The sequence below is a fragment of the Vicia villosa genome, linkage group LG2 (assembly GCF_029867415.1).
Source record: "Vicia villosa cultivar HV-30 ecotype Madison, WI linkage group LG2, Vvil1.0, whole genome shotgun sequence".
NCBI lineage: Eukaryota > Viridiplantae > Streptophyta > Magnoliopsida > Fabales > Fabaceae > Vicia > Vicia villosa.
The window spans coordinates 130,637-158,391 of NC_081181.1; the positions used below are offsets into that span (position 1 = coordinate 130,637).

Consider the following 27,755-nt stretch of genomic DNA (forward strand, 5'->3'; position numbering starts at 1 on the left):
TCACTGTTATTGGCATCATGGCATGGTTGCTCTGTTTTCTGTCTATGTTTAATATTTTAGATAAGTTTAGAGTTCTTACCTTAGCATATAGCCGCTAACTTTTCTCTTATTTATTATCCAGAGTATTTAAACTTGTTTGATGCAAGTTCAGCCCCAAACTTATTTTTTGATTTTTTTATTTTTATTTGTAAGTTAATTGTATTCTGTGATATGTGGTTGTTAGCATTTGTTTGTGAATCACTTTAAGACTTTTTTGTACCCTTAATTGATTATAGTGGAGCTATTTCTTTGGTCTGCACAACTCTTGATTTTTACTCTAAAATTGAGGGGTTTTCCACGTTAAAAATATTGGTCTTCTTTTGTGCATTTACTTTGCCGTCTTATATTTGTTGTTGATCCTCAAGCTTCCTGCAAGTGTGGGGAATTTTATATGCGCTGCATGTTGTTCAAATATTGTGTCTTAATTTCCCATCAGAATGGCATCAGAGCTCTTGGTTAAGTGTTATTTTACTTGTTTGAACGATGGAGTCAAATACAAAGATAAAGATGATATATATTGTTGAATTGTTCGGCCTTATTGGAGGATGATTGGTCGAACTCTCTTCTTTCTTTGGAAGATGTTGGTTCTGGCTATGATTAAAGCTTTTGGGTGGAGGGCTTTCTTCAACAAGTTAGCAACGAAAGATTAATTGAAAAAAGAGGTATTTGTCTCTCGATTCATGAAGGTATTTGTGTTTTTTTGTTTTCGTTCGGATGAAGATTTAAACTAACTTTTCTTTGATTGTGTTGTCTAAGAAAATTTGGGAGAATGTAGAAAATTGTCTTGGTTACGCTGAGTATATTGCCGCCCTCTTTGAAAGCTTTTTCCGCATTGGTGCAAATTTTGTAATTTGGTTGGCAGTTTTGTGGTGTTTGTGGAATATTAAAAACTATATTCTTTTCAACGGTGGTATTTGCAACTTGAACGATATGACGTGGTCTATCAAACATTTGGCTTGGAGATGGTGTCTAATAGGAAAAATTTCTTATTCCAACGTCAATTTTTTAGATTTTAGTATGGCTCCTACTATCATTTGCTTATTTTGATTTTGTTGGTTTGAAATTTTTCTTTGTTCTTTGATGGATTGATATGGGTTTTGAGTACATTGATAATAGCTTGCTTTAAGGAAAAAAAAAAAACTAATATTAATTGCTTGTATACTTATTTATTTTTAATAATTTAAGTGTTGTTGTTCATTTTCCATTCGATATCCACTTATATTAGAGTCAAAAAAAAATAATAAACTTTTTTATATAACTAAATGATGTAGAAACAATTGTTAGTTTTGTTCTTATTTCAAAAATGAACCGATAACAATTAACCCCATGATGCTTTACAATTAATGTATGGACTCTAAATTTACAGGTCTAGTATCATATAATACAAATAATTTAAAAGTATAGAACAATTATTTCCATAAAAAATATCAAAAATAAAATAATAATAATAATAATAATAATAATTATTATTATTATTATTATTATTATTATTATTATTATTATTATTATTATTATTATTATTAATATTATTATTATATCAATAATAATAATTAATATATGCTTGTTGAATAACATTTGTTTTAATAAATATCCAAAAAAGCACATGACTTGTCATTGTGGCCTTGCTATAAATAAATGGAATAGTTTGATATATGGGATTTCTCAAATATGGGATTTCTTTCTTACTAAGTATTCTATAAATTGTGGTTATGTGTTAATTTAATACTTTAATATCCCCCTAATCAATCGCTTTTGTTTTCATCTACTTTTTTACTCTGAATAATAAAAATATTTTTTATGGATTTTACTTAATTCAGAAACATATATACGACGGTTTAATGCATAGCTTATTTTTTTAATAAACTTTTATTGATTCCTTTTCTATTTGTTGAATTTGAATTCTAAAAACTCTTGTATTCAAATCGTTTTTCCCTAAACATTTTGTTCTATAACCAGTCATCCTAGAAAAATGAAGCAACTTGTTTGTCTTTGCATGATCATCTTCTTGTGGGTAAGTGTGTTTGGAATGGATAATAGTTCTACATCATCATCATCTTCGGTCGGTGAAGCATACTTCCAATGGAGGATGAAATATGGAATCACATATCCAAACAGTTCTGAGATGGTAAAACTTATGTTGATATTCAAAGAGAATTATGAGTTCATTGAAAAGTTTAACAGTGAAGGAAACCACACTTACTGGCTTGGCTATGATGAATATTCTGATTTAACCGATCAAGAGTTTTACGCTTTACATGGTGAGAGTCATGAGAATGATGAGAATTTTGTAGACGATTAAGAATTCTTATGGTACAAAATGGGGGTGATAATGGGTACACGAAGTTATCAAGGCAAGCTGGTGATGCTTCTGGTCATTTTCATATTGCTGTAAAACCTGTTTACCCAACTATTGTAAAAGCATTTTAATAAAGTGCAAATTCAAATCAGTTGGTAGTTATAAGGACATCCAATTGAATTGTAATTAGACTATTATAAAAGCATTTTAATATATTGTGTGGTTTGTGAAAGAGCATATATTACTATTGGTTTATTTGTTTGTTTAGTGACGATGATATATAAAATTATTTTCTTTATCATATCACTCTTTAATTCTCTTACTTATTTCATCATCAATTGATTAAGTTCTGATTATGTTTCTGTTACAAGTTCTTTTGTGAGTTGAATTGAATTCTGTTTGGGATTAAATGGCAGCATTGGTGTATTGGGTACTTCTTACAGATTCCTTTCTATTTTCTTGGATTTATTTTCTTTTGAACTTGTATGTTTTGCTTGTTATATTTCTCTGTCACACTTGATTTGTTCACCGTTATGTTTACTGAGTATATTATTAGCTTCATGACCTGGTTGTTAATCTATTCTCGTAGATATTTAATGTATCATCACTATGATACTTCCTTCTAAACATCTATTTACATCCGATGAATTTTTATCCTTTAGGTAAATCGACAAGTTCTCGAATGTAGTTTGACATTATTGAATTTATTTCAAGAAACAAACATATCTCTCTTTTAAAAATCATGTTAGATGACATGAAGAAAAACTTAGAGAGAAAGTAAGAAAATGTGGGAAGAATAGTTGAAGAATGGAATATCATTTATAAAAAAAAACATAAACACACTCAAAAGTCATATGTGATGGCGCCTTCTCACAAAAAAAAAATACATATACATAACCATTAATATTAGTCATTGCTGAAATTTTAAAATTGAATTAATATCCTTTTATTAATAAATTTAAACTAAATACTTGTGCTATGCATAACCACTAATATTAAATTAAATTAAATTGCAATTCGAAACTACATTTAAAAGCACGATATTGTTTGGGATAATCTTCAAAAACCGCAATATTGTCTGGGATAGTCTCTCTGCAACCACATCAAAACAATTTCGTGATTTGAAATCGTACATCCTTCCATACTAAGAACCGCTTCAAACATCGCCCAAATTGTTTCAACATTTCTTTATAACTCAAAATTCATACGACAAAACTCAATTTACTTTTAAAAAATTCTAACATTAAATGTTATTAAGCGTTTTTAGCAATATGTTACAATTTTCTCAATCAAAATTTACACCACAATGGCCGCATATGCATCGCCAAAGCCACAATTACTACAACTGCAATATCCGTGAGTGCAATTTAAAACGTATATAAATTTTTGTGAAGCTCCATCTCACAAGCATTAATATCTACTATAATTAACCTAGATTTTTCTCAGGAAAATAATCATCTTAAAGGAATTCAAGTGAAAAATCAATAACAAATAATTTCAACAAAACCACGACAACAATTAGCATTCAATAAACTCAAAAGTTTTTAATAATATGTGCGCAACATTTGTAAAAGAAAAAATGAAGAAAAAAAATGCTATCTCAGCATCTATTAGAGATTTGTCAGAGTGAGTGATGGAAAGTAACTGGCTTCGCATAGTGCAAAGGGAAGGGAAATTCAAAACTGAAATTGCAAATATTACACCCAATTAGTACACAAACCATTTAGCATAAACTGGAAGAATGATTATACATCACTATTCACAATAATTAAGAGACTTACAAAACAATCTACCTACAAGATTTACCTACCCTCCACTAAATGAAAAAGATATCTATCATTTTTCATATTTTGACTTGGAATAAATACAACTATATCCCAGTATTGGGATTGTTCCCTGCAAGGATTAAAGAAATTTCTAACCCTCGGCTAAATGCCTGGTTAAACATCAGGCGAGTTTGGAATGTTGATACAAATGGAAACCATGAAAAGAATGCGATGGGCACAAAGATGAGCATGCCCATGGCAGCGTCATATAGACGAGCAATCGATCGAACAAACTTCCACAGCCCTAGCTTCTTCATGACAGGCTTCCAAGCAGCAGCAATCTACACAAAGGACAGTCAACATATAAAAATCAGATTGGTACAATTAAGATATTATAACTATTGATGCAAAATCAGCTCCATTTCAGCACATGGAATATCTGGACAAGTTTAGGAATTTCTAGATTTCAAAAAATGAAGTACTCTAAATAACTTTAGGATCTATTTAATGGTTAAGATAAGATAGAAACTGAAAAGGGACATAAAAGGGATTTTTTTTATCAATTTTGCCAGTTAATCAGAGATCAAACTGATGTACTTGTTGATCACAATTCAATTGGATTAACCACGATGGAATAAGATAGCTAATAAAAAAAAATTATACAATTAAACTAACTATGGTTCAATATGATTCTAATGCACTATGATCCGTGGTTGAATCTAGAGTATGATCCGTGGTTGAATCTAGAGTAGTCAATCCCGGATGGCGGGATGGCCATTATTTAATCACTTTTTAGATAAATTACAAGAATAATAATTATAAACATGAAGTGAGAGGCGAGGGAGGTTAGCTTAGAGTCTTAACTCAAACTTGATTGAAAAACCCAAAACTACCCTTAAAACATTCTAAATTTAAGAGGTAATTTCGGTTTTTCAAAGGGGCAAAGAATAGGGGAAAGATTAAAAACACTAGTAAACACATTGCATCAGAGGAAAAGAGAACACACCGATAAAATTCCCCATCCAGTAGGAACGAAAGCTAAAATAGAAGCAAATATGTCTGTCACTGATAGGTCCGTCAATACAACTGCTACAATCAAACCGGCCAGTGCTAACAAGAGAGATAGACCTTGTACAAATCGCAGCACGAGCTGGAAGTTGACTGATACCTTCTGGCTAAAGGTGAATACCTATTGAGCAAGAATACAAAATAGCCTCGAGTCAAAATTAGCAACAAACAAGTAATCTAAGACAACATAATTCAACATTGCACCTTAAAAAGAACTATTAACACTGCCAGCACAACCCATGAGAATCCATAAATCTGTGCAAGATAGAAAACATAAGCAATCAGTTGACTTCTTTACTCAGAATCTGCAATAACGGTTGGTTATAAAACAAATAAAGAAACTACTTTGTTGTATTGAGCAATAAACTCTTAATTAGTTTCTATTAATTCCTGTTTTTCTGTTATACAGATTTAGTTTTCCTTGATTTTTGTTACTGTGATAGATTTCAGATTGTATGGCTGGCGGGCATTCATTAGAATGTATGTGCATTAGTCTATACAGTATTACAGTGCATATTATTGTTGTAATATGAATCATCAGAAATATTTAGTTTCCACTTTTTTTCAAGTAGGCATCAAAGTTCCTGATCTGGGAAACTAGGTTTCCATATCAGAACCCTAACCACCTTCATTTCAGCCATCTTAGGCTACCATTATTTCAGCCACGTAGACCATTGGTCACCTACACTTTCAGCACATCCATTGTGCTTCGAATTGCTACAGAAGAAAATAATGTCTGCAATACCGTAGCCACCATCTGCAACCACCCCCAAATCTAACAGAAAACTGTACACCACAAATCTAATAGGCATCTGTACTTAGCGAGTTCAACATCTCCACACCCAGATAAATCAAAACCACCCAAAAATTTGTAATGGTTTCCACATAACACCATGACCCAAATTCTTGGTAGTGTCAATCAACTATCTATTTTAAGCTTCACCCATCTCAAGATTTTGTTAAAATTCCAAAGGATTGACTAGGGGGTTTTCTTGGATCTAAAAGCCTATACAGTTTTCATGATTTTGGGTTGTCTCATCTAGAACAAAAGTGCGGATTGTCCCATTATCACATTAAATTAGGTCACACCCATTTGTTGTTAAATGCAAAGCCATCTCTTGTAATATTCCATACATTAATAAAACAGCCAGTCGCTTTTGTTCAGCTTGTTGTCTAGTTAACGCTAAGGTTAGGGCTAATCGGCTACCTTTTGTGCTTCATGGGCAAGCAATACTAGTAAGGGAACCAAAACGTTTGTTGCTCCTTTTACCATAGCACAGCATATGTGTGTTAAACAACATTTTGGGGTGACTTTCAACAGTACGTTATGGTGCTTTACGGAGAAGGAAGTGAAAAGAAAAAAAATTTAACAGTTGGAAACAAGAAAAGAAAATTTTTTAAAATTAGTAAGAATTCATGGGCAAACAGATGAAATATAAACATACCGTCAATGAAGTATCCATTCCTTTCACATCAAGCTTGTAGACAATACCATATTGAAAAATGAAAAATCTCAGACTCAGGATGGTCTCTGCTATCCTAGAACCGAAGCTCCTGATATGAGCCTGCAGATGGAATAATTTTAAAATAGTTTATCTTTGTCATAATTAGTCTCTTTTTTCTGATTGGGATTTCTAAATTACTTAGTCAAATATGAGGATATGGTTCGCAATTCACACAAAAGCAGCTTGGTTCCTATCAATTTTTTTCATAAAAAACCACCAGTCTTTACATTAACTACATAATGCATAATAATAGTCATTGTTCATGAACATGAAAAAAGATAAGCTACAGCTCCCTTCACTTGCTCAATACCCAACCTATCATCTTGAAGAAAGAGGAACGCCTACTTCAAAGATTAGTGTGGTCTTACTGTTTCAAAATAATATAATTTTTTTTAATTTAATCCCTCAGCATTTATACTAAAGGCATCCATTAATTGAGAAAGATTATGTATCCAATAGGTTTGTATTCAACTTCAGTTAGCAAATAGCACAAAACCGGTGGTTTATAAAAGTCACACTTTCCTAGATTCCAAAACAATTTATTTTGAAAGATAAAATTGAAATGACTTAAATAACTTTTTAATCCATGCAATATATAAGGATGTTGTGTTGGATGTATGGTAAGACTAGACGGAATAACATTAGAAATGACAATATTAAAAACACTATTAAAGAGAGTGTTGGGGTAGCACTTATTAGTAAAAAAGATGGTGGAAAATAGGTTTGGGTGGTTTAGGTATGTAAAGAGAAGAATAGTAGATTATGTTGTAAGGAGAGTAGATCAAACGGAGGTGTCAAAAAACTAGAGGTAGAGAAAGACCTAAAAATCTATAAAAAAATGTATTATGAAAGATCTCAAGATTAAAGATTTGGCTAGAAACAAGTCCTTGGGCAGAACATTATGGCGGAATTTGATCCATGTAACAAACCCCACAAGACTTGGTTCGGTTGTTGTTGTAGTCTTTGTAATTTATAAGATCAAAAACAGAGAAACCTGGTGTAATAAAACTCCCACACTGAAGGAATCAAGGCAATTTTTGAGAAATTGAACTGCGCAATAAGTAGAACAAATGATGTAATGCATGAAAAGTTATCAATATTTTGTGGGAGTTTAACTACCAAGTGCTCGAATTATTAATGACCATGATAAAATATACAAAAGCAAGAAATACACTTCAAATAATGAGGGAAAAATATTGAATACCAGTTCTTCTTCCCACCAAGCTTCCCAGCTTTCTTCTCCCTTAACACCAATTCCACCTCTATAGAGAAGCCAATTTGTCCAATCTCGGAAGTCTGAGACTACCCTAAAATACACAATAAGAGAAATTTAAAAGATGTAAGAGGTATACCGGAAAGGATATGAAAGTTGAGAAAGTGAGAGAGATTGAGTCCTTAAAATGAAAAAATAAATAAAATGATATTCTTGTTTCCTAGCTTCAGAAAGCTTTAGGGTCATAATTATAGAGTAGAATTAACCAAGCAAAACAAGGCCTAACAGCTCCACAAATGTATAAATCTCTAACTGACTAAACAAAAGGAATCTAACAACACGAGAGCATCGCGAAGAGAAAATATAACATAAACAGCTATTACAACTGAGGCATAACAGGCAGCTTAGATAGTACTTACTTTTGCCACTCAAATCCAGATGGGTTGAATAAATATGGAGCAAATAACCAGGATAGAGCCATAAACCAACTGCTTATACTCAAAAGAATGTATGATAGTGCACCATCACTGTAGCCATAAGCAAGATATACTACCAACAGAAGCACAACTTCCAACCTGAAGACAAGAGGATATAGGTAAGGATTATTCCCTTTGAAGCGTATGCAGTCTACACACGAATAATTTCATAAATGCGGAATAGAATAAGATGTGAGATATAAATCACTGAATCAAGCAAGAATGGGAGACAAGGGATTCAGAAGATTCCAAGCATTTAACTTTAGTAATTCTTGAAAAACAAGGATGGAGAATAATAAGTAACCAAGACTCCTCTGTCTGAGAACTTGGTTTTTCCCAGGAGAGGTTTCCTAGATCCGCACGGATACTCACCTGTTAGAGATACTGTCAGTTAAGGCATGACAGCCGCGCTTGCGCCAGCTGACAAGCTGTTAGTTTCTGTTATAACAACATTCTGTTAGTGCGTATTATAACAACATGCTGTTAGTTTGTGTACAGCTCCTTGAATTCAGGAACTGTTCCCTTGATTTAAGGGAGTTAGTTTAGCCTAACTACAACTATACAAATAGAGTTGAATCTATTGTAGTCTGTAACAATGAGATCATAATAATATATTCTAAAATTTCAGTATGGTATCAGTTTAGTTCTCTCTCGATTCTAGCCTGTATCCAAGGCTTCTTCCAATCCGTTTGGGAACCAATCAAACGATTTTCCCTCCTCTAAAATTAAACTATCTCATCTCATCTGACCTCTGTAAAGCATGAAGACAAGAATTTCAAACAATGGAAACAGAAAATTGATGGTGTAATCAGAGGCCACAAGTTGCAGAAAGTCATCCTTGATCCTTCACCTTCAGATCAGTACATCACAGATCAAGATCATGTTGCCGAGAATTTCAATCCTTTGTATCTTGAATGGAAACAACAAGATCAAGATGCACTCATGTGCACTTGGTTGTTATCAATAATGTCCGATTCAATTCTCACAAAAGCTGTTGATCGTCACTTTTCTTGGGAAGTTTGGGCAACAATTCAAAAATATTTTCACACTTAGCTTACCACCAAGGCGAATCAGCGCCCATCGGAATGGTGAAGTCTCACCAAGGGTTCTTTCACCATTGAGGAATTTGTTCGGCTTTCCATGTATGCATTCAAGTCTTTTGAGTAAGATAACAAACCTAACAGCTAAGATTATAATGTTCCTGCTCCTGCTTTTACATGGGACAAATCTGTGGAAGATTAAAGCTATTCCAATACTCACTAATTGGGTGTGAATTAGTCGGAACAAAATTTGTTTTACAGTACGACAACAACGACATGCCCCAATGCCTACGAAGGTGCTCCCACCTAAGCGGGGTAAGGGGGGTCGGATAGTATGCAGCCTTACCCCTGTGTAACAAGGAGGCTGTTTTACAGTAAATAAAATAAAATACAATTGTCAGCGCAAGATGTTGAGTACCATGTGATTCTTGGTTCAAATCTCAACTCACACTCACACAAGGACTCGAAGTAGTGGAGAAATGTAGGTGGAATAACATGATAGACAGAGTTGAATAATATAGGATATGCTCTCATAACAAGATGAATAATTTACAATGAATGACTTGCATTACAAAATAAGATTGCATAAATATAAATACAAGAGGATATCTCGAAAAAGGGAAAACAAGAAACAATACTAACGATAACAAACAGAGATAATTATGACTTCAATACTCCCTCTCAAGCTAAAGCATATATATATCATATGCATTGAGCTTGTTAAAATAAAAAAGATAATAATTAATTTGAGGTCCCCAGAGAGAACTTGCAGAAGATACCGACCCACTGAGCTCATTGAAGAAGTTTTAATGATGCCCAAAAGGATATTCTCTCTCATAAATGATGATTAACTTTGTGTTTGGTCCTCTCGTGAAAGACAAAGATAGATGCATATTAGTATCAGATCCTAACGATAGGGGGCTTAAAAATAGGCGCCTGTGTTTTGCTAGGCCCAATCTTAGATGGATTTGAAAGTAAACAGTGGTTGCTTGATCCAAGACAGAGGTTGAATACCATGACGGTGCTATCACTGCTGTGGAACTAAACACATCGAGTGCAAGTACTTTATCAGACAATGGCAATGCTATCCTATTTCTACAATATACACATGGAGTTCAACCTTTTTGTAATGTGAGCCAAAGATATCAGAAAAATATCTCCATGGGTTGCACATTCCTTCTGAAGACCATTGTTTCCTGAAAGTTTCCTTAAATAAAATGATAAACTGGAGATGTCAAACTTCTACACTAGTTCAACCGCCATGAGCTTGGGGAAGAGGAGGAGGGGAGGGGTGATATGTTAGTGTACTCAGAATGTAAAGTGAATACTGTTAGTCTGTTCAGCAATGACGCTCATTTAGTTGTACAATTAGCACTAGTTCTGTTTAGTTGGTTTGAGTTCCGAACTTGCGACAGTAAATGTAGTTACTGTTGGATACTCATCTTTGCGAGAAATTGTAACTCATCCTCTATACAAACATTAATTACATTAAATCATACACAGAAAACAACAGAACTTCACAACCAGCTTTTCTCTCAATTTCTATCTCTATAGTCTTCTCAGATTAAATGATTAGAAATTCAAGAAACTTAATCGCAGACCAATAAGGACAAAAAATATTGCACATATGTAGAGCCGACTTAGAGAAACGATAAGCCTCACCCTTTAACAAAATGGCTACGAGAGTAGAGTCTGTAGTTTTCGGAAAATTTGATATGGCGGACGACAAACCCTCGGCCAGTCGCTTGATACTGTTGCCAAATAAATATATTAACAATTATAAGAGAAATGGAGTAAAAGGGAGCATAAAGTTGGTCCACAAACCCTTGCACCACCATGAAGTATTGTCCTTCCAAAATAATGGGTTCTTGTACCCAAAGAAAAAGTGAAAAAAACAGTGCAGAGCTGAAACTGCATCGTGATAAAATTGACAACAGCCTGCAGAGCAATAAAAAAATAATAAGAAAAAGTAGGATTTTTCTCAAAGGATCGATTTTCATATAACATCATTCAGTATAAAAGTTCAAAGTAGAATAAAAGAACCGAAGAAAACCAGAGCACTTGTTCAGACTAACAGTATACACACGTGTACCGGATACAGGTACGTAACCACTTTAAAAGTACACACGCTTCAGAGATTAAAATAAAAACGTAGAAACATACACACTTACCCTCAAGAAGCCTTGTTCAAGAATAAAGCCCAAGACCATTGGCACAGCAGTGAAGATACCAATTTGGAAGAGAAATTGTGTATTTAAAGCAGCACTCAGAGCCGTGTTCTTGGTTATCTTGGCCCTTCCTTCAATTTCTTCTCCAACACCAGAGAGTGCCTAAAACAAAAATGTTCCTTTATACACCAGTATAGAAATATGTGTAGGTCTTTGTTAATTGTTAGTATTCAGTGTGTAGGAATACGAGCTTTGTAACCATTAACTTGCATGACATGTGTAGGCAACCCCTTTGACTGACTGATGAGAATAGCCCCCTAACTTAAATCTCTGAAAAAATAATACTAGGAGAATGATAAAAATTAGATGACCAATAACAATTATTCATTCTAGCCAATTTGACTCTTTCTTCCTTTATTTTTTGCTTTAGATTTAGACTTCTGTATAATCAAAATACAGCTCACATTAAATTCTCTTTCTGTTAGAACGGGTAACAGATTTACAAGCTTTGCAATTGACTCCTTGCCGTGATCTACTCACAACACTTTCAAGCAAGTCAACATCATTTTCTCTCTTTTCAGATCTATAATTTCTTTCGGAAAATTATGCCCTCAAATTTTCTTCAACCTAGAAATAGTATCAAGGCCTAAAAATCCAACTATGAATCACGCAAATGACAGTACAAGTAATGATAGTTATGTAAGAAAAATGTGATAAGAATCTTAGAATTGAGACTATCGAAAGGCCAAAATCTGGTTTGACCACAAAATTTCCACAATAAAACACTAGTACTATGAATAAATTTTGAATGCATGAAAAATACAATTTAACACTATGATAATAATTAAGTAACAGAAAGCAAAAAAAATGAAACATCAAATCATGAAGAAACTCAACTTACCAAGTACGTTTTTCCATATAGAAAGGCATAAACGGTCAGCACTGTTAACTGCAAAATGACAAAGGGGAACATAATCAAATTACACTGGTATAATACTTGAGTATTATTACACCATAGCTATGACCTTAATGATTTGGTAAGGTCCACAGAACTTAGGACTGAGATTTTCATTAAAATTTTAGCCAATGATTTCAATCTGTAAGTTTTTTGTTTCCAGTAGAACCAGTCCCCAACACCACAGGTTCGTCCCTGCTATGTTTGTTAATCTGAACTCACATAAAATTTTGAGCCTTAACAAGTTAGATCTGAGACCATGCAAGAAAGAGTCTCACATTGGATGAGAAATGGCCTGAAAATATGTTTGTAAGTGGGGGACCGGGGGTAATCTTCACCTCACAAACCGGTTTGGTACGGATGAGTTAGGCCCAATATAAAATCTAAGACTGTTGAAGGAAATGTTGTTCTGTTAGTTGAGTGTTGGAATTTCCGCATTCATTGCGCTCCACCCTTAGCCGCCTAAATTGTGGCATTTGGCTTGCCTTCATTGCAGCACCCAATACCTTCATTGTGTTGTGTTGTGTTTATAAGTGGGGGCAATCTTCACCTTACAAGCTGATTTTATAGGGATGAGTTAGGTCCAACCCACACATTCTAAGGATAATCGTGACCATTAAGAGCAATGAAAGGGTTAAATTCGGCAAAACTGTTGTAGTCGGAGTTAGGCAAACTTCTGCCCAAATTAACCACTTTTTACATAACTTAGATTTGACCGCACTCAAGCACCTCGATTAACTCTCAAGATACCTATAATCAGGTTGACTCTTATACTTGATTGGTATTATAGGTGAGTCTAAACTATTTTTACAAATGTCTTGTTTCTTTATTTTTTATCCAAAATTATTTCAATTTGATACTTGTGCGAATCGATAAAAAAATTAAAAAGGTGACGCATGAATGACATACCATGGTACAAAAGTAGTACCCAACTGTTGTGAAGTAAAAAGACATCATCCGGAAGAAATCAAAAAGTTGCCCAAGTCTGTATATATCCCGACTGAGAACTTGTTCACCATTACCACTTGAAACCTTCCCCTCAAATAGTGCAATTTGATTGAGGCCGACATCTCTTCCCTTACCAACCTGTACAATTTATCATTAGAGCTGGATTTGTAGAAGATACATCTTTAAATAACAAGCCTCACCTGAATATATTCATGATGAGTAATGTTTCCTTGTCGCAAGGTTGAATTGAATCCTGTGAATAAACAAGAATCAAAAGAAGAAAATATGGAGAAATGGTAACAGTGGCAATAAAAAAACGCAGGGACATTAAGTTTAGCTTATTTGAAATTCATTGAATCATACAGGAATGCGGTAAGAATTGTAATTATAATATATATTGTCAATATCAGCCATAGAAGATGCTACTATCAGCCACTATCACCCGTAGCACGATGTAGTGACCCTTAGGCACTAAGTAAGATGCTGTAGCATTGTAGTATTGAAACCGACAGTAATGACTTCTCCAGTGAAGTTACAAGTTGGTTATGCTCTCACTTTAAAGCCATTCCCTACTTTTTGACTTTTTGGGTCACTTTATCCTTGCCCTCTCCTGAATGACTATAAAATAGGACTCGAGTTTCTCATATCGTATTTGTTTTTAATAAAATTTGGATTAGGTCTAACGCAACTTTCAAAACCAATTTGTAACGTGAGGGATACCTCCCACTAATATACCCTTTTTTAGGTCATATTACATCCAATATGGGATTCTAATACAAGAAACAAAAACCTCTGATATTACCACGAGTTGAAATACAACATTCCATAAATATTTGTTGGACTTTCCGCCTTAACTGCGGTCCACCCGTTGTCTTAATTGTGGCACTTCGGTTTGCCTTAATTGCAGCCCCCAACATCTTAATTGTGTTGGGTTTAAAGGGGTGGATTTAGTCCCATATTGCTTAGAGATATGGTCAGTGTTGTGTTTATAAGTGGGGGCACAACACAATGAAAGTGTTGGAGACTGCAATGAAGGCAATCAAAAAACCGCAATTAAGGCAACTAGGGGCAGACCGCAATGAAGGCGGAAATTCCAACAATATCATATATATTTTCAACAATGGTAATATGCCTTTAGTCACGAAATATGGTTATTTGTTAAAATAGGCCCACCTTGAATTACATTTATTATTCAATGAATTGTTCCACAATAATTTTGTAGCCATTAGATTTCCAAAAAAGTCCAAAATGTTTTGAAGTATAGAGCGTGGCCTGGAGTAGGAACATTTGCAGCATCACCAGGGCAAATAAAATTCTATGAAGCAAAATCAACTGTTATACCTGAGTAAATATCTTCACTAATATTGATAACACGAGAAGCCTTGCTGATACCACCACGGGTTATATGAAACACTCTATCAAAAACATCAGGATGACCATAATGCATCCGAACCCTGAACAAATCATAATTAACACATTACAGATTTTGATATGAACAGATGAAATGAATATTTAACATCAATTGGGCTTACTTCAAAGGATTTGCTAAAACCCGCTGACCCAAAGTCACAAAACTAGTTTCTTGATTGGACATGAATGAAGCCAAAGATGACACACTGTACAGTAACATGAAAATTTGCTCAACAATATACAAACAAAATTTAGTCAAAAAAAGAAACAGAGTCATAGAACTTAAGCTACACATACCTTCCAGTAAAGACGTGCTCTCTAACACCAAGTATAGTGGGAGGACGAAGACCATGGTCAGAATGAAATTCCTCAAGAAGATTTCTCATCTTCAAAGCCTCCTCAAAATAGTTATCCTACAAAGCATAAAATAGAGAGACTTGTATAAAATTGTAATTGTCTACGGAAAGAATTCAAAATAGAGAGAATTGTAAAGATGAGAGAGAGAGAGAGAGAGAGAGAGAGAGAGAGAGAGAGAGAGAGAGTTTCGATCTGTATTTGTTATTTCTAATGTTCTGAGTCACAATACAATAGAAATGTAGATTTAGTTCAGACTTACTTAACTCTTAACAAAATAATCATGCCCACCACTAACAGACTAAGACCCACTGCTAAACGAACTAAGTAGAGTGTTCAAGAGCCCTGTCACTTACGATACACAATAATATAAGCCGAGTACATGACATGTCCTTCTGTCGTCTCCCCTCAAACTCAGAGCGGTTGCCTCTAAGTAAAGCAGAAATGTAGATTAAACCAAAGCACAGTACGGATACCCGTTGTGATGCTGACCATGATGGCAGGGCAAAAAAAGGTTACTTTTCCCACCCCATATTCAAGAAAATCCAAATTTGCCCTTCCATATTCAAGAAAAACATCTCCGGACGCACCTAAAATACACACAGCTCAGCAATTCGTGAGTTATCCATCCTATTTTTCTCGAATTTAGTCCGGAGATGCACTTCCGTAATGGTGAGACATGAACAGGTAATAATAATACTAGGTCGCCTCTTTTGCAGTTACAAATGGCGGTAAACATATGCATCATTGATTTTTATTTTTTACTCAACATAAGCAAAGAATCATTTCTAATGCCTGTGTTTGTTACCTCAATTCTGAAGGTCTTGCTTGCTCTCACAGTATTGTACCTCCTCTCAGCAAGCTACGGAAGTGCATCTTTGGAATTTGGGTGGCTCATGCGTTGGGTGACTGTAATTTGGGTACGTCCGGAGATGCATCTTCGGACTCAACCAAAATTTTGGCAAAATAAAGGTGGCTTACCAATTTCACTTAGGTGTGTGTGTAAAAAAGATGTGTCCGGAGATGCATCTCCAGATTCTAGAGGCAGTTGTGACTTTTCACTGTGGTGGAGGAGCAACCCTAAGGGTGGGAAAAGTAATTACCAAAAAATATTGGCTTCCAATCTCTTGGTGGTCCTACAAGCAAACCATGTTGCTAGATCTAGCATGAAGGGTGAGTACCCAACTCTAGAACAAGTTACTCCAGAACCACAATGGATTCAGACTATGCAAACTGAGTTACTCGCACAAAGTACGTGGAAATGGACTTGTTATATATTAGAAAAAAAATCTTTAGCAAGCAAATTGTAGTTCTTAGTATTACAAGCCAAGATCAAACCTAACAACTCTAGGACAGAACAAACGCCACAAACAGACAAATGCTCAATGATTAGCTAACTTGGTGGAGAGTATATGAGAGTGTTGTTGAACTTTGCAACTTATGATAAAAATAAATATTAGCCAAGCACATGATGTGTACTCCTACCTATCATTAATAAAAGTTTAATTGCACACTAAATGAAATAGAAAATTGATAGTAAAATGTAATACAAATTAGAAAAATCTTCAAACTGAAAGTGTATAAATCAATACAACTAGGAGTGACATACATATTAAGGAATACAATAGAATACTTATTGATGTAAACTGTTAAATTAACTACCTGATTCATGTCAATTGTTTGAACGGCATTCCCACGGGTAAATACAATTGCATGATTTTGATTCTCGGGCTTCCCTTCACCAAGTTTAGGATTTCCAGGTAATTTCACCGAGTATATTTCCTATGACATCAGAAGGGTTTAATTGAAGGAGTGAAAATTCAATAGAATACAAATGTAAGAGAAACCTAAGAAAATATGGCAAACAAGGGATTCCAACACACACAAACAACAACGATGATGATTTGGGGACTAGATTTGATGACCAACCCTAAACTTTTAGCATTGCATTCTTTTCAAATTAACCACTGACATGAACATGAACATGAACATGAACATGAACATGAACATCATGAACATCAGAGGCACATCATACAAGCATTAGGTGCTTACAACAAGTCCTTCACAGTTTCTTTTATGGCACATTTGTTTTCACAAAACTAATAACTGTAAGGACTTGCACACAGAACCTATCCAAAATCCATTGAACCTTGTTAAGAGTCCCACATCGGACAATATATAAACATGTGTTTATAAGTGGGGGCAATCCTCACCCTACTAGCCGGTTTTGTAGGGTTGTGTTAGACCCAACCACATTTCTTAACATGGTATCAAAGTCTAGTTTAAGATCCGGTGGCCACCTATTATGGTTTCCGCTATCGGACCACCCACCATTTATTTTCACGCTCCAGTTGTCTAGTCTTGAGCGTGAGGGGGTGTGTTAAGAGTCCCACATCGGACAATATATGACCTAAACATGTGCTTATAAGTGGGGGCAATTTTCAACCTACTAGCCGGTTTTGTAGGGTTGTGTTAGACCCAACCACATTTCTTAACAAACCTATCCAAGAGACACACGCCGATTTTCTAAGGTTTTCTTTCCTTAAAACTAATCAATGCAAAGACTTGCACTCGGAACCTATCCAAAGTTCGTTTAAGCACTTGCTATTAGGTTTTCTTATGGCCTGAAAATATGTTTATAACTTAAAAGTGGGGGCAATCTTCAACTTACAAGTTGGTTTTGTAAGGTTGAGTTAGTCCAAACCACAATTCTAAAACCTACAAAATAATTTATCTTAGTCGGTATTGATATCATGGTTTGTTTGTATTTTATTTCATGTCAGTTCATGATATTCAATCACATTAAAAAATCTAAAATATAGGAAGAACATACAATTATTAACCTTCATCCCTAAATATAGGAATTTGTTGACAAAACTACGGGAAATAAGAAAGTTGGTAGTTTTACTAAACTTGGTGACACTTGGTATTGTTTTATTAGTTTACCCTTCAAAAGCATTAATTAGTTTATGACTCCATCAAACTATTATTTATCACAGGTTGTATAAAAAGAGGTAACATAATTCAGGGTATGTTGCTAAAGAAATAAATAATGCCGGTGAAATTTGAAAAAGGGTCCCATAGAAAGGGACGAGAAAAGTTCTCAAGAGGAACCAATATTTAAGGATGGAGGTAGTACTCTCTAATACAGCAATACGCACACACATATTAAAGGAAAAAATAATCCCATCACTGTAGGTGTTATTTGAATGGCAAGAAACACACCCAACATAACAAAAGTTCCTGTTCTTTAGCATATACGCCATGGAAGCTATTACATTTACATGTATGTAGTGCAGGAAAAACACTGAAAATTTTTTGTAATTTGAAACTTCCTGCTCACATATTCATAAACTCTAGTCTCAACTATTAACCACTTATCAATTACACTAAGTGAATGTGATCTTTCAAACCAAATGGATTGTAATACCAAATTAATTATGAATGAAAAAGTTGGACAGTTATGCTGAGAAAAGCTATAAGAATTTAAAACAAATTGATTGACCATCAACGCCATTCTCACAAAGATAAGAAACTAGACTAAGAGGTAGATATTAAAATGTGGCTCGAAAGTGAAAGACGAAAACCCTGGCCATAGAACAGAATGTGGAACGGAAGTGTGTAAAGAGCACAGAAGAATGGCACACCTTGTCTTTTCCATTAATATCAGCTTTGACAAGCTTTGAGTAGTATTCCGTGTTCACTTGTCCATCTCTTAAAGTTTCAACAACATCAATGAAAGCCACGCGAAGAGCTTCATTTCTAAAAGCACAAATAATTGAAAAATTGGATAAAGCTATAGACTTTAGCATTTGAATAATGAAGAAAATCAAATAGAATATAACTAAGGAAAAAAAGTTTCACAAAAACATTGCTGAGCTGACCTTTGCATAAGTAAAGCGATATCAACAGCTTCAGGCTTTTGCTCCTCTTTCTGCTTACCATAAATTTGACATGTCACAACATAAGTGAACTTCAGATCCGCCTGAGCACGTGCTTCAGGGGATAAATCAAAGCCACGTGTATCAGATACTTCATCAAAACCATCTCCAGCCTCCAAATCTAAACCATAACAAAAAAAAAAGAGTTACAAGCATATATAGGCAGGAAAATATATGGGTGTATACCTCCCCTTACCTCCACCTGTGGTCCTCTCTAAATAGGTCTGAAGCATAAGAGCTTTCCTGTAATACATCATCCCTCGAACTGCATTTCAAAGTGCAAAGAATAGAAAATAAGCTACTTCAATTTTTCATGATAAACTTTTAAGAGGTTTGAAGGAATTTTTATTATTTTGATGTTATACTTTGCATGTGATAAACTGGATAATTGAAATGAAAGAATCAAAAGATATTTTCGTCTAAGATGCACAACGTGATAAGTCATAAATAAAACAACATTGGTTTTAGCCATTAACATATTACTTTACAGTCAAGATTATATCTATTTTATGAATTGCAAACGAATTGTGTTATTTTGACATCAAACTTCTATAACAAATAAAACGATAAACACAGTTCAAATATGTGGTTAATTATGTTAAGGAGATGGCTAATGAATATAACAATGTGTTCCCACTCAACTCATTTACCATCCTCTAAACCCAATTAATCACAATTTTAAATGTCATTAACCACGATTTTCAAGTGTTCATATATACATATATATCCTTTAATCATTTAGATTTTGTCCAAATATATTTGTAGATGCTCAAATATACATGATTTGTAGGGGTTCATAAACCATAACTTGTGTGCAACTACACACATGAAAATCATTTTAATACTGTTCAAGTTTGAATGGCTTATCTTGATTAAAGATGGTTAATGAGCTGAGACATCTGGTTATGTTTGTAACTTATGCGTTTTTAATGGTGTTAGAAAAATACACTGCATACATAATGAATAAGCACTAACCTGAAAAGTTGTATATCCTAAGAATATTAGCAATCAATCTAGGAAGTTGTACAACTATAGGAATATACACAGATTTACTTAATTCTACACTCCTCCTCAAGCTCGAGCATACATGATTTCCAATTTAATCATGGTTTAATAATTGACAAGCAAATTGATTGTGTCAATCAATGCTTTTACAGCTTAATGACCATTCTAGTATTAAAAACAACGATATAAAGGAAGTCTAGAAACTATGAAACAAGGCAGGAAAACAATATAAACTGGAATATGGGCCGTTTGTTTCAGCTTTTTTTTAAAAATGATTTCTGTAGTTATACATATTTTTGTGTAAAAAAAATTTACAAAGAAAGTCTTCATAAAAGATTCAAATGAAAATTTAGTTTGAATAGTTATTCTTAAAATATTATTTTAGGTGTTTTATCATTTTATTGAATTTTTTTTGGATATCAAAATTTCAAAAAAATCATTTAATTTTGAAGCTATTTCAAATAGCTTTTCATAAAAATTATTTCTAAGAAACAACTTTTTGAAAAAGTTGCGATTTCAACTATGTTTTGATCTTTAATAATATGATTATGTTATAGAATGTCAAAATTAGTCTTTCAATTTAGAAAAAACGAATTTAAAAATTTGATAATATTTTGAAAAACGTTTTTAGGAAAATCATTTCTGAAAATACAAAAAAAGAAGCTATCTTTTAATGGCTAAAACAGACAAATTTTAGATTGAAGAAGACAGATTTGTTAGCAGCAAGTAGATCTCAAACAATTGATACAACAGGAGAGACTAAAATATTGACACATAAAACATGGAAAAGAAAAAAGATGCAAATCAAGTACTGAAGCAAATATATTAAAACATTACCAGTTCTGGCCAATGTTTGCCCTCGATAAGAAGCCCAAAAGCGCAGTTCAAGAATATCACCAGGACTATCGAAAAGATCAGTGTCACTTGAATTTTCATCACGGCCGATTCTAGCAAGAAAGTTTTGCCACTCATCTGTAATGAATTAAATTAACCACAAATCGATAAATCACAGTAGAAAAACAACGAAGCACAAAAAGCATGAGTATACAATAGCTCAGACTTGAGTAGGAAGTAACAATAATCAATTCATTAATTACTGCAGGCCAAAAGCAATCCTATTAAACAGAACAATCTTAGCTTTTCAACAAATGGACACATTTCAAAAACACAAAAGCAATCCTATTAAACCAACTCAATTTAAGGTGAGAACTGGCCAGTCCTTCTTTTGACAACAAAAGCAGTTACAATTAACTGTAACAAGCAAAAGCAAGCCAGCTGACCAATCTCAAAACAGCTAATAAAAACAAATTAGTAAAATCATGCCAACCTAAATGTAATTTGTGACAGCTTGGGAAGAAATCAGGAAAAATTCAGGAAAGACGTTCATGGGGACTGGATCTAATTTGCACCGCAATTGATAGCACTGAGCCTGACCACTATTATTTAGTGATAGGTGGGCCGGTTGAAATACGTTCATGGGCTGGATCTAATTATCTTATTATTTGTTTCTCATTTAATTAATGGACCTACTCAAGTGCGCTTACTCTAAATGCACAACACAGCAACTACCAAATCAATCTGACTCTGTTGGTTAATCAGCGGTCTGTTGTGCTAGAGAACCGCCATTTGGTTCTTGCAAAACTTATTCTTAGCGAACTACGAAGAGCTTTAAGCTGCGATCTAAGCGCGTGAGTAGAGATTTGTCCCATAGTTGATCTAAAGAACATAACTTTTTGGGGATACTCTAGAATCATTGGGGTTCTAAAGACCCTATTTACATAGTTTCCTACTTAAAAGAATGCATAGCAACCCAATTATATATATTAACGGTTGTATGATGTAATGATTTACTATTTGACAATGGGCCAACCTAAATACTTTCAGTCTTGCACAGCAACCTGTTAAGAAATGTGGTAGGACTAACTTCACCCTACAAAACTGACTGAAACTCATACCACCAGACCCACCATCAACAGAACAAAAGAACCAAAATTAAATCAGAAATCACTGAACAACTCCGAAACAGATCAGTCCGCTCAAAGAGATAGACTAAATATATCAATTAAGAGTTGACATGTTGCAGAAGAGTTGCGAAAAAGACATTCTTCTTTTTATTCCAGAAAGTTCACTTTTGAAACAGGATGACACTTTAAGTTCCATTGCTCGTAAAACTCTTGTATTCTTCAAAAATATATATAGGAAAGATAAGATCCCTTTCCTTCAATGCAAATAATAGTGCAAATTCTAAGGTGTGATAAAAGACATTGTGGAACATATTCTGGTTCCACCCAACTTTCTTTATCATCACCTCCATCACCCCTTCACAACAAGAAACCTTATGAAGTTTGTTATGAAGTTTGAGATTTTGAAGTTTAGGGCACTGGTGGATCACTCATAATACCAAATCTCAATAACATTTGAAAAGCTCTAAATTAATCAAATTATAAAAGATAGAAATATTATCAGTTGGACCCCCCGAGCTGATGCACCTTGAATGCTTCATAGTGGTCAAATATATATATATAGGCGCAAGGACTTAGTAGTGAGTGCTTTCAAGGATAAACAGTTTAAATCACAACTCGTGATATTGGCAGTAGAAGCTTTCGTTCATTGAAAGTTTATACAAAATAGTGAGTGCTTTCAAGGATAAACAGTTCAAATCACAACTCATAATTTGGGTAAGTTTACGTTTTAAAATTATTTGAGAATAACAGAAGCTTTCGTACATTGAAAGTCTACACAAAATACTTTTAAATCCTCAAGGATTGGAGATCCAGATAAAAGCAACAAAAAATCTCTAAGTCCGCCAAGAAAACTAACATGGTTGAAATCAAGAATTTTGAGTGAGGGAAATTTAACTCCACTAGAAGACAATAAAAAATCTTCTACTGCCAATAAAAAAGGTTGTGCTTTGAACTGTTTACCCTTGAAAGCACACACTACTTCTAAGTCTCTGCACCTAGATATATTGGACCACTATGAAGCATTTAAGGTGCATCAGCTCAGGGGCCCAACTGATAATATTCCTATCTTTTATAATTTAATTAATTTAGAACTTTTCAAATGTTGTTGGGATTTGGTATTACGAATGATCACCACTGTCCTAAGCTTCAAAATCTCAAACTTCATAAGGTTCGTCTTTGGGAAGGGGTGATGGAGGTGATGATAAAGAAAGTTGGGTGGAATCAGAATGTGTTCCACAATGTCTTTTATCACACTTTAGAACTTGCACTATTATTTGAACTAAAAGTCAAGGGGACCTTATCTTTTCTATATATATTTTGAAGAATCCAAGAGTTTTACGAACAATGGAACTTAAATTGTCACCGTATTCCAAAAGTAAACTTTCTAGAATAGAAAGAAGAATGTATTATTGCCCAAAGGCTTCTGCAACATCTCAACTCTTAATTGATATATTTAGTCTATCTCTTTGAGCGGGCTGATCTGTTTCAAAGTTGTTCAGTGATTTATGATTTAATTGTGGTTCTTTTGTTCCGTTGATGGTGGGTCTAGTGCTCCGAGTTCTATCCAGATTTGTATGGTTGAGTTAAGTCCTACCATATTTCTTAACAGGTTGCTATGCAAGCTTGAAAGTATTTAGGTTGGCCCCATTGCGAAATAGTAAGTAATTACATCACCGTTAATATAAATAATTGGGTTGTTATGCATTGTTTTTTGTAGAAAACTACGTAATTAGGGTCTTTAGAACCACAATGACTCCAAAGTATCCAAAAAATCATGTCCTTTAGATCAACTATGGGACAAACCTCTGCTCAAGCGCTGAGATCGTAGCTTAAGGCTCTTCGAAGTTCGCCAAGAATGAGTTTTGCAAGGACGAAATGGCGGTTCTCTAGCACAACAGAGCGCTGATTAACAAACAGAGTCAGACTGATTCGATAGTTGTTCGATAGTTGTTGTGTTGTGCATTTAGAGTAAGCGCACTTGAGTAGGTCCATTAATTAAATGAGAAAGAAAAAATAAGATAATTAGATTCAGCCCCATGAACGCATTTCAACCGGCCCAACTATCACTAAATAATAGTGGTCAGGCTCAGTGTTATCAATTGCGGCACCATGTCTGCTACGGCGGCACCATGTTCGTTATGGCGGATATACATGGTCGTTTTGGGGCTTGCCGCAATGGTAAATATCAGCCAATATTGGGGGTTTTTCCGCCATAATCCGTTATAACGGCACCGCAAAGCGACCGGGAAAGCAGAATTTTGGCTCTCCGCCATCAACAACATCGGTCAGGCTTAAATTTCACCCAAAACAATCTAGGTAGATAAAGCAAAAATAGATCCAACCAGATAAATTTTACTTGATACACATTAAATCAAATATGCCATTCAATAGGATCTTATATTGTTGTGATTGAAGCCAAATTAAGTAAAACTACCTGGAAATATCTTCTGAAGGTAGAACAAAATTGAAATACCATCTTCATTTTTCTTTTGAAGTTCAGCCATGCTATAAAGCACTATCTCAGAATAGTAAGGGGTGAAAACACTGCACAGCCAGAAGATATGATGAGCACAGAAACAACAAATAGCATAATTTCTTTTTAAAAAATATTTACCTAAAAGATAACATTTGTTGAACTGGCTTTGCTTGAGGCATCTTCATAAAGAGTGAATTTGCAAAAAACTCCAGCCTTCGCCTAGCCTCAAGATTTCTAGGAACGCTTGACGCAGAGTCTTTGATAGTCAGCAATGAATATAATCTTTTGACTTGCATTCTCTGCATATATTCAAAGTTGGTAAACTTATAGTAAGGTTTAAGGAAAGTGCATAAAGAAAAATATAATAAGAGCGTACTAAGTCTGCATTTGGCCATTTTAACTTTTGAAACAAATGCCCTTCATCTCTAGCTTTGGTCAGTATACTCCATGTGTCATAATGATCCCTACATAAAATAAAAAATCAGCATTAATCTCATAACTAATGAAATGGAGAGAGAAGGATAGAAACTCTGACATGCCCAAGGAAGAAGTCTATTTCTAAAAAAGCTATATATAATCGTACAAGAAAAACTGTAACAAACCTCATATTTAGAGAAAGGACATCATGTCGTACAACATCATAGAGATCCTGAACAGCCCTAACTGCACCTCTTTCAAGATCAGGTGTTTCAGTCTCTTTCTATAAGATGCCAATACAAAGATGAGTTCAAACTCAACTGTTAACTTCCAAGTAAAAAGAGCCGAATTAAAATGAAATACATATAAACATGAAAAACCTCCCCAATGGGCGAGGTTGAATTGGAGAAAATGTTATCCAAGATTATAATTTCTTTTTGTAAAAAATGCTTTGATAAACAAAATAATAGAACTTAAAAGATTAAATACAAACCAGAATTCCCATCAGTGCAGTTATTCTTGATATCACAACAGCCAACTTATTTAGTCGAAAGTCCCTAGGAATACTTCTTTTTGTGATACTGGCATTAATATCATCATATATCCTTTCAACCCTGGTACAATTGCAAATGAATAACAGCACATAAGTAAAAATATCAAATATAAAACTCATCATATAATGAAAACATGGTACCATGCACTACAACATTACAGCAGTTACATACCACATCCTTCCAGCATCATCTAATACTTCTGTTAAAATGAGTTTAATAGCATAGTAACACTCCTGAACTGCATACATCATATATTCATCACGTGAAATCCGATCAAAAAGCTCATCTTGAGTATCATCTTTATTCTCAACAGCAATATCCCGGGCCAAAAATATCTACATAATTGTTCACAATTACTAATTAGTGAATCATAACAAAACATAAAACAATTAGCATATTAGAGTATAGTAGATATAGCATTTTAGCTTGATCCTTAGCCAGAAGTAAATGGAACCTTGAGTGCACAACAAAAAGGGTTGTTTTATCACTTTCTGCCATAATAGTTAGTAAGATAGTTACTACGTCGAGCTTATCTAGCTGATAAATAAACCTATTATTATGTACTCATTTTGTTACATAGTAAATAATTCTCTCAAATAACACAAAATCCTAACATTCAGATTCTGTCATTTTTCTCTCAAAATTCCGAGTTTAGCAGAGCACAAGTAATAAGCAAAGGCCGTATAAAATTTTATGAAAACAATTCGTGATAACATCAATGATTACTTGTAGAATTGGGTTAGGCCTAATTTAACCTCAAACTATAGCTAAAGAGATTAAGGTTGCCCAAACCTTATATGTACTAATTTGACCATATCTTTAGTCAATGTTGGATTTCAATATACCACCTCAAACCCACACCCATACAACCCATACTCTAGCATGGACAAATGCAAGTAAATCAATAATAGAGAAAACAACACACTCTCACCACTGTGATTGGAAATTTGGAAAGTAAACTAAGGTGAGTGGTCCATTAACATATCTATGATAGACTATAATACCAAATTGCAAATTTAGAATATGTAACTTGCATTTCATAACAAAACTTTTGTTTTACCCAATACTACCAGCTTGTTGGTGCCTATCAAAGACTTATTAATAAGCCAAACGAATCATCCGCGCACCAAACCAAATAGGGTGTGTCATCCACGCACCAAATAGTGTTTGGTGAGAGGGAGTATTTGAAAACATCCAAAACAAAGCCTATAACACTAAGGCTATCCTATCATAAGCTTACAAGCTAGCTTAGATAAGTTCAATTAGGCCTAATCTAGTATGGTAATAGAGTTTACCCTGAATCAGTTAACGAGGTAGATGTATTATTTGTGCAGCAGAATCAACAGTTTGGCAACGCATCGTTCAAATTTTAGCCCTATCAACTTTCAATGGTAGGATAGCGGCCTACCATGATGGTTACAGATGACGGAGAATTAGGGTTCGATTCCGGAGAGGGAAACTGAGAAACGGCTACTACATCCAAAGAAGGAAGCGGGCGCACATATTATCCAATCCTAACATAGGGAGGTAGTGACAATATATAAGAACATCAGGGCTCATTGAGTCTAGTAATTGGAATGAGTACAATCTAAATCCCTTAACGAGAATCATGGAAAAGCAAGTTTGGTGTCAACAACCGCGGTAATTCCAACTCCAAGGCGTGAGGTGGTATATTGGGTTAAACTAAAGGAAAAAATATGGTTTTGGCCCCTTGTGTAGCCAGTAGACACTTTGTCCCTTCTTTCTTCTTTGTTGCGTTTTCAGGATTGATTTTCCAATGTGTTCTCTCTGCAACAACTCAAACCCTATTATCTTTAGCAAACTTGCTAACAAATATAAGGTTGTGATATCATATCAGTAATAAGTAGTAAGTTGTTTAGTGTCAATTGTATGTGATCTCTGTGAGGTGCGTGAAGGTGTGTGGATCCTATTGAGGTTATCAACAAACCTTGACCGATACCAAGTAGAACTTGATCAGAACCTGGCAGGTTAATTTCATCTTTAGGTTATTTTATGGGTCCCACAAAGCCACATCATTTTTAAAAAAACTCATTCAATTTTAACTTCAATAGTATAACTCTCGAACTCATATTAGATCCCACAACTTTCCCTCGCATATTAATATTTTATTTGTATTTAATTTTTTTTATAACTTAAAAT

General features: G+C 34.3%; 1 protein-coding gene across 1 annotated transcript in view; it reads right to left on the reverse strand.

Moving 5' to 3' along the window:
- Positions 1-4,042: 4,042 nt before the first annotated feature.
- Positions 4,043-27,755, reverse strand: part of LOC131648718 (callose synthase 9-like) — a 40,781-nt gene continuing 17,068 nt past the window's right edge. Inside the window, exons 27-52 of the mRNA XM_058918450.1 lie at positions 25,767-25,930; positions 25,535-25,655; positions 25,227-25,324; positions 25,001-25,088; positions 24,763-24,923; positions 24,583-24,692; positions 21,022-21,156; positions 19,376-19,444; positions 19,123-19,300; positions 18,886-19,000; positions 16,901-17,020; positions 15,182-15,297; positions 15,007-15,090; positions 14,816-14,928; positions 13,675-13,727; positions 13,436-13,612; positions 12,473-12,520; positions 11,575-11,733; positions 11,228-11,341; positions 11,066-11,154; positions 8,307-8,462; positions 7,879-7,981; positions 6,615-6,734; positions 5,374-5,424; positions 5,108-5,290; positions 4,043-4,442 (exon numbers count right to left, since the gene is read on the reverse strand). Of these exons, the coding sequence (XP_058774433.1) occupies positions 4,206-4,442; positions 5,108-5,290; positions 5,374-5,424; positions 6,615-6,734; positions 7,879-7,981; positions 8,307-8,462; positions 11,066-11,154; positions 11,228-11,341; positions 11,575-11,733; positions 12,473-12,520; positions 13,436-13,612; positions 13,675-13,727; positions 14,816-14,928; positions 15,007-15,090; positions 15,182-15,297; positions 16,901-17,020; positions 18,886-19,000; positions 19,123-19,300; positions 19,376-19,444; positions 21,022-21,156; positions 24,583-24,692; positions 24,763-24,923; positions 25,001-25,088; positions 25,227-25,324; positions 25,535-25,655; positions 25,767-25,930 (3,162 nt within the window). The 3' untranslated portion in view covers positions 4,043-4,205. The remainder of the gene's footprint in view (positions 4,443-5,107; positions 5,291-5,373; positions 5,425-6,614; positions 6,735-7,878; positions 7,982-8,306; positions 8,463-11,065; positions 11,155-11,227; positions 11,342-11,574; positions 11,734-12,472; positions 12,521-13,435; positions 13,613-13,674; positions 13,728-14,815; positions 14,929-15,006; positions 15,091-15,181; positions 15,298-16,900; positions 17,021-18,885; positions 19,001-19,122; positions 19,301-19,375; positions 19,445-21,021; positions 21,157-24,582; positions 24,693-24,762; positions 24,924-25,000; positions 25,089-25,226; positions 25,325-25,534; positions 25,656-25,766; positions 25,931-27,755) is intronic.